The 7,822-nt window shown below is 39.2% G+C and overlaps 1 protein-coding gene across 8 annotated transcripts in view; it reads left to right on the top strand.

The window, feature by feature from the left end:
- Positions 1 to 5,983, top strand: part of LCORL (ligand dependent nuclear receptor corepressor like) — a 66,686-nt gene extending 60,703 nt beyond the window's left edge. For all 8 annotated transcript variants that reach the window (XM_071743862.1, XM_071743863.1, XM_071743872.1 and 5 more), the window contains one exon: positions 4,885 to 5,983. In XM_071743862.1, the coding sequence (XP_071599963.1) occupies positions 4,885 to 4,898 (14 nt within the window). In that variant the 3' untranslated portion in view covers positions 4,899 to 5,983. The remainder of the gene's footprint in view (positions 1 to 4,884) is intronic.
- Positions 5,984 to 7,822: the final 1,839 nt, after the last annotated feature.

The raw sequence follows: 7,822 nt of genomic DNA on the forward strand, positions 1-7,822 counted from the left end.
TCCCAGTTTCTGCAATGAGGCTGCTATTTAGACCTTTTATGTTGCCTATCCTATGTAATATTTAAAGGAGCAAGAACACTTTCTGTAGCTGACTGTCTTTGGGGAGAAAGGTCATGTTACTTTTGTGACTGCACTCTGAAACTATTTTCATCTCTTCCATTCCAAACTTTTAGCTGGAAATGCATAAAATATGCTGTGTCTTTTACTGCTGTGCTGTGTTCTTTGAAGATGAGTTAGTGACATAAAAGGTGCAGCAAACACCCACTGCTGGATGGTTGTACAAGCTCAGCTTAAAACTTGAACACTGTAGATATCTCAATCTACTGAAGTGCCACAAGTACTCAGCAAATTCCCACTAGCCTCTCTTAGTTATGTTTCTCATGTATTTCACTCCTATTTCCTTTCATCTTTCCACTCTTTTTTTTTTGTTGGTGTTGTCTGGGGGGGTGGGAGGGTGTCCTCAAACCAAGAAAATATTTCTGAGTTAATGTGAAGAGCAAAAGACATTTTTCCACCATTATTTCAGTCTGGTATTATGGCTGATTCTTATTTCTTACCCTGTTTTTTTTCTCCTGTTCTCCTGCTGGCTTAGTTCTAGAAGTCTTGTGTACAGTTTTGTTGTTCTTAGTACTCCAGCTGAGTTCAACTCAGCTCTTCTGTCTAATTTTTAAAAGATTCCCTGGGCACTGCTTATCTCCCCAGCTTGTTTTGATCCAGTTGAGTGTGCCACCCATTTCCAGGGTATTTTTTTTTCTCTCTGATTCCCAAATGGGATTCGAGTCACTCAGCTGAAAAATATTTCTTATTACAATGAGAATCAATTTGATAAATGGAATTGAGACATTTCTTGGTAGATTTCTTTGTTGTTGAATTTTGGCATTGTGGAAATATGACTTGAGACTTCAGACACGATAAATCTGACTTAGTTTCAGTGTATGTTGCAACATAAACTGAAAGCATGATGAGGATGGTGGAGTTGTTGTACATTTTAACCTAATATATTCCACTATTTCCTTTTCTGGGAAATGTTTGAGTAGTTTGTACATAGAAAAATTTTCTATGCTGGTAAAGTTTTGTTATTTCTACTCAGTATTTTTGAAACCTCCCTGCACTCTCAGATCAGTGCAATGTATCATGAATGCTTTTACACTTTTTTTTTTTTTCATATGCAGGTCAAAAAGGTGTATTCTTGTTCCCATATGTTATTCTATTATTTTGGCCTTGTAAGGAAAGACAGGGATGATCAGGATCCAGTTGTTTTACACTCTGAAATGTGAAATCTTTTAAATTAAGCATCAAATACGTTACCAGCATTTCGAGGGTAGCCAGAGGGCAAGGGATGGTAGAGGGTAATGTAATTAAAGATGAAGAGAAGCATCTGAGCTTTCAAGAAATACCACTAGTTTGTCACATGGAGAATGCTTAAAAAAAATAAAGACTGCTTTCTTTTTTTTTCACTGAGCTTTCAGCACTGTTGGCCTGTCTGTGAAAGCAGAACTATTCACTAAGCCATGGCTGGAATTCATGAGCCACATGACAGCTGACTTCCAAAAAATCACATGCACAGAAATTGATAAACTGAGTCAGTCCCAAGTGAATAAAACAGAACCAGGTGATAACTGCTGGAATAGTGAACAGGTGGCTTCAGGACTGTCAATTCTTGCCTTTCTAGAGACCATTGTATAAGACCAGTAAATGCCTGTTGTTTGGGAAGGTAAAGGGAACTCTGTGCTCTTACTGGTTGGTACTGGAGAACTCCAGGAGGAGGTAGAGATACTCCACAGTCTAATTCCAGCCAAACCAGGCAGGGATCTGGATCCTGCAGTTCTCTTGCCAGGAGGGTTGCTGTGTGAAACATCTCAGGCTAGAAATGCTTGAAGCAGAGAGCACCTTGGGAAAGCAGAGCACAGTTTAGAGTAGAACCTGTTGATGGATCTGGCTGGAGACATTCAACTGCTTCTATTTAATTTCACACCTAAATTACATTATCTGATTTTTAAAATACTACTTAAATAATTTTCATATTTTGTTATATCAACAGCTAGAAAGTAAATCACTGGAGGTAAAAGACTGAAGAGCAAGACTTGGAAGTGGGAGACTAGATTAGTGAATATATTAATGCAAGTCTAAGCTGTTTCACTTTATTTTTACCAAGGTAAAATAACCTGAAATACTAGAGCTTTTTATGTTGATTTTACCCATATTGGGGAACTGTAGAAATCATTAATATAACCTTTTTCCCCTGTTTTTATGCATTCTTTTTAAAATGTCAACATCTGGAGTTTTCTAGAGTTCTTTTGTAAGAGGTAAATCCCTGAATGACAATTACCAGCAAATACTTCAGTTCTAGTTTTGAAAATTCAGTCCTCCCTTTTATACCTTGTACAGAAACTTGCAGAAAAAGTACAAAGAGCAGGAGAGTCCCTCAGAGAAGGAAACCATTATAGCCAACTACTTGGAATGTGCAGTTAGGTCATATTGTAGCACTCAGTGTTTGGATTTGCAGTCCAAGCAGATGAGAAGGAATTATGGTCACAATTACACCAAATCCTTGCCTGTGCTCTGATGCTGCTGGCAATGCTGTTTGCAAAGTGGGCCATACCCATTTAGTACAATTCCTCATTTATTTACAGAAGGAACTATGCCCCAAATCATTGGAGAAGCCTGAACCTTTATCTTTTTCTGCCTGGCATTTGCCTATCTTTAAACAGTTCTTATTTATCTACTGCTTTAAAGGTAGTAGAAATACTGTCGTTTTTATAGCATTTTGCAGGTATATCCAACTTAACAGCCTGCAATTTCTTAATTCCCAAGGCATTTATTACTTTCAGGTAACAGCAGTCACCAAAACAAAACACAAAACCCACCAAAACAGACCCCCCCCCCAAAAAAAAAACCACCTCAAACAACATTCCAAACTTGTCTTTTCATTGGGCTGTTGATTATTTCTGTTGGGAGTTGAAGTTTTGCTACCTGGGCCATGCCTGGAAACCACATCCTTGGGAGGGGTGAGGAAAGCTGGAAGGCTCAGGAGTCAGCCCTAGAGCCAACTCCTCTATCCCCTGAATCTCATGGCCATAAGAAAAGGCTTTGACTTTCCTCACAGCAAGTCAGGGCAAGGGGTCAAGTCTGAGGAGGTGGTAAATTGAAGAAAGTGACCTCACTGATGTCTGCTCTGTCACCTGCACTGGCACTCTGTGTTCCCCAGGGGAAGGAAGTTATCAGAGCAACAGGAGTGTGTGCAAACCAGAGAAGAATGAAGGGAAAGGGTAACAAAACCAGACAAAAACAAGACAAAAGATCAAGGTTACAGACACAAGGAAATGCAGGGCATGGAAGCAGAGCCCGGTGAGGGAAGGTTAGGACCTAGGGTTAGTAACTAAGAAATGCCTGTTTCAAGATTATGGCAGAACTTCTGCAGAACTTGCATAAAAATGCAAAAGAATGAAAGTTGTGTTTCAAATAATCTGTAAAAAATAACAAATTGTCACTTCAGCTGTTACACAGCTGTCTTTCCCTCTTGCCAGGATACATAAAAGGTTTAATCCATCAGTAATATCTGAGTAACCCAAGCTTAGTAAGTTTCAGGGTGTAGTCTTATACTTAGTGATTGGCCTCAGCTAGGCTGAGCATCCAGGTGAACAGTACAGTCCAGCAGATACAATCCTTGATAACTTGCACCCAAGTCCTGTGGTGGCCCTGGGCTTCTGAAATGCAGCCTGTAAAAGCCATTACAAGCTAAACCCTGCTGCTTGAACACCACTGCAATAGTAGAAACTGTGTGCAGGCAGCTTATGGCATGATCATTGTTTCCTGCTCTTAATTACAATAAACAGAATTTTATTTTTAGTATCTCAGTAATTAGAAGTAATTCCAACTTCATGTAATTCCTGGGGCTCTTAAAAATCTTTGAAAGGGATGGTGAGAAACAATTGCATATCAGAGCAGCTACAAGTTCTTAGTGCTCCCCCTCACTGCAGAAGGGATGCAGTAAAAAAAAAAAAAAAAAAAAAAAGTAGTAGGGAGTAGAGGGGGCTTCTGAGTGTGTACAATTACAGAGCTTTATATATTAAAGAAGAAAATGTTTACAATGAGGGTGATGAAATACTGACACAGGTTGCTCAGGGAGGTGGGAGATGCCCCATCCCTGGAAACATTCAAGGTGGGATGGAGCTCTGAGGAACCTGATCCAGAGGAAGATGTCCCTGCTTACTGCAAGGGGCTGGAATAGGTGACCTTTAAAAGCCTCTTCAAACTTGAACCATTCTGTAATTGTGTTCTGTGTTTCCATATGGCAACAATGAGAGTATGGAATCATAGATTCTATATTCTAGCCTATAGGTTCAATCTACACACATCCTAGTCTGCTTTGTGACCCCCCCAAAAGGCTGGGTGCTAGTAATTTTCCTGTATTTGAAAAAAAGAAAATAAAGCCTGTCTACATATTAGTTCCCTCACAGCTGTACCGAACTAATGTCAGAAAAAAAACAAAAAAACAGTCACAGATTCTTGCCCAGTTCCTGCTCTGTGGTTTTTCAGTAGCCAGCAGGACAGGATTTAGGAAAGAGCACATCTCTCCCTGTGCAAAGGAGCAGCAGTAGCAGGAGCCTGCCCTGGGGCAGCCTCTGGGGATGACCCAACACCTCAGCTGCTTCCCCACAAAGGAGCCTGAGCTCCTTTTACAACACAGCACAGAGCAGTCAGGTGCTGATCTCAGTGTTTCTGGAACATAGTGCAGTAAAACAAGAAAACCACCCCAACAGTATGTGCAGTCTGCCACCACCTTATCTTGCCTCTTATCAGTTTGCTTGTTTGCAGGAGGGGAGGATCCTGTACTAAACTTTTTCTCATTTTTCTCCCCCTCTCCCACCCCTTTTTCCACAGCACGCTACAAGTGAAAGTCTCGGAGCCGCAGGATTCAATAGAGGTGAACACAGAAAATGAACATTTGAAGTCCATAAAGATGTGCCTTAATCAGCCCACTGAGTGGAATCTGAGTTTTTCAGCAGCATCTCTCACCAGCTGTAAAGTTTTTAACCAAAATCTCAAAACTGATGAGAACAAATAGATTGCAGCTGTTCTTGCACTATTATTTTGTACATTGTTCCTGATTATTTTTTTTCTCTGCTGAATAATAAGCATTTATTACATTGATCTTGAAATGATCTTGTGTGATTTGGCTTTATATTACTACTAGCATTATTCATTTTGATGTACTTTTTCTTTTTTTTTAAAGTTTCACATCTGACCATCATGAAATTCTTGCAGTACAAATTTATATCAGAATCAGATGTTCCCCTTTAATAGTATTGTGATTTTTCTATGTTCTTTAATTATTTCCCAATTTTATTTTTGTGCACGAAAGTTAATATATTATGTAACTTGTGGCATAAGTCACCATGTAAAGGTTTATGGTAAAAACAATTCAAACAAAGCTGTAACAGATGGAGACCAACTACCTCGAAGCAAAGCAGTAAAAAAGAAAAGGTAAATTACCTGAGGAGATCTCCTTCACCAACGGATTGAAATGTATCAAACAAGCAGTTTGTTTCTGCAGTCTGCTTTCATCTTCATTTATCTTGAGAACTTCTTTGTGACAGTGTTTAATGACCGTGGTGTCTAAAAGGCCAAGCCTGCAGGAGAATCTCTTGAAAGATTGTCATTTATCAAATCTTTATCTGCACTTTTTGAGGTTTCTGCTAAATGGTCTTTCTTCCCCTTTTTTGTTTTGATGAATTTATGCCTGCCACCAATTAAAATGGATGTAAATGCTCTTCCTATTTCATTTTTTTCCCCCCCGTGTACTTTCAAAATTCAATGTAAACATCAGAATTTTCAACTCTACTCAGAGTAGTAAATGATTGTAGCTGACTACGTTGTAGACATTCCATGCTTAAATCAGCTTTAGCAAGGTTCATGTACTTCATCAAAACTTTATTAATAGAGCTATAACAAAAGTGTTAGAATAAAACTGTACAATATATTTCTCTTTTCTGGAGTCCTACATTCAATAGCTAGAGTAGAGGTTTCTTAATCTAACTTACTAAGGAATTGTCTGTCCTTTTCTTGACAAGAACTTATTTTTTAAAAGGAAAATTCATCAGAAGACACTATTTTATTAAAAAAAAAATAATTATGAATTAATTTTAAATTATCATCTTTCTTAAAAGTGAAATGCAGTTCCTTATGGAAGTTTGTTGCTTTGCAGGTGCAATCCAGTAACTGAAATAAACACTGTTGTGAATTTCAGTAACTCTTAAGGTTTCACAAGGATCCTGAGTCACTGAAGTGTCAGGGAGGGAAGATGATCAAAAAAATGAACATTCATCACCACACCACACCACCTAGAGATTTTTTTTGTACCTCAACAATGTAATGCACTTGGAGGCAAGAAAGGCAACCACAGAATGAAACTTTCTTGGGGAGGGGCACTGAAGCTGACCTCAGTAGAGCCCCATGAAAGCACAAGGAAGTGTAAGGAGTCAGAGCTGTCCAAGGAAGGGATATAAAAACTTAGAAGCAGTGAAACTGATGCAGCTGGGATCTTGTTCAGATGCCACATGGATTTTCTCATTTCAAAGACAGACTAAATACCAGAACCTTGCTGTTATGGACACATCTCATTCACCTCCAAGCATCTCTTTCATTAACTTGTAACAATTGTGATCCCTTCCCGGTGTGCTGCATTTTGACTGGCTCATGATTCTCAGATGGGAGTCAGATGGAGGCATAACCCAAGCTCATTAACCACCTCCAAGTCAGTAAAGAATAAAACTAGAAAAAGAAGTGCTCTTGGTGCAGTGCTCACCCTTCATCTCGAGATAGTCCCCAGCCAAAGACTGTTATCAAGAGAAATTATTTCATTTTGTAGTGAGAATAATCCAGGTAGGCAAACAAATTGGTTTTAAGAAATAAAAACTAATGTAGGAATAAACATGGGAGCCTTTTGACAACTGACCATTGCTAATTTATGTTTCTTTAATATGGAAGCAAGTCCAGGTTGTGTGTGGCTCCTCTGTGACACCTTGTTGTACTTAACAACAAAAAACATTGGAGGCACAATCATTTGTTCAGAGCAACAGAGGCAACAAATAGAGTATTTTAGTGATTAAATTTCAATTCTTGATGAAGCAGCCAGAAATTTAGGTACTTTCAACCCAGAGAATTAAAGTAAAAAAAAATTGGCAACATTATTTTATCTAGAAAGAATATTCCACACTAAGTGAAGATTTTTTTTCACTGCAGGTAGTAAGATACTTCCAGAATTGGCTCCTTATCACCTTTGGATGTACCCCATTGCTGCCATATGCAACTTGCACACATCTAAACCTTGATTATTGATAATAGAAGGAAAAAAAAAAACCACAAAACAAACCACACATCTGACCATCCTACCCTGCAATGAAGCAGGCATCCCTCGTCAAACAATGAAGTAATTTGTCAGAATCATTCTAAATTTTCTGTGGCACAGAAAAACTTTTATTTGATAAGGAACAGGGCAGAGGGAGAGCCCAGAGGGGCTGGAAATGGCTTACTAGTTGCTGTCAAGTTTCTAGCCTGAAAAAGGATCACAAGGCAATTCAGGTGTAGAAGGAGCTCAGAAGGTCCCTAGTTCTGCATCCTGCTCAAAGACAGGCCAGCTGGGAGGTCAGGGTGTTCAGAGCCTCAGCCTGTTCCAACTGTTCTCAAGCTGTTCCTCTGCCTTTTTCTCCTTTTATTGTGGTCAAAGTTTCAACTTCTCTCCAGTGTTTGTTCTCCCATCATACACAGCCAAGGCTTTGGTCCAGCTCCTCAGCAGACTCCCTGCAGTAACCCAGAATCC

The sequence above is a fragment of the Heliangelus exortis genome, chromosome 4 (assembly GCF_036169615.1).
Source record: "Heliangelus exortis chromosome 4, bHelExo1.hap1, whole genome shotgun sequence".
In the NCBI taxonomy this organism is placed as follows: Eukaryota; Metazoa; Chordata; class Aves; order Apodiformes; family Trochilidae; genus Heliangelus; species Heliangelus exortis.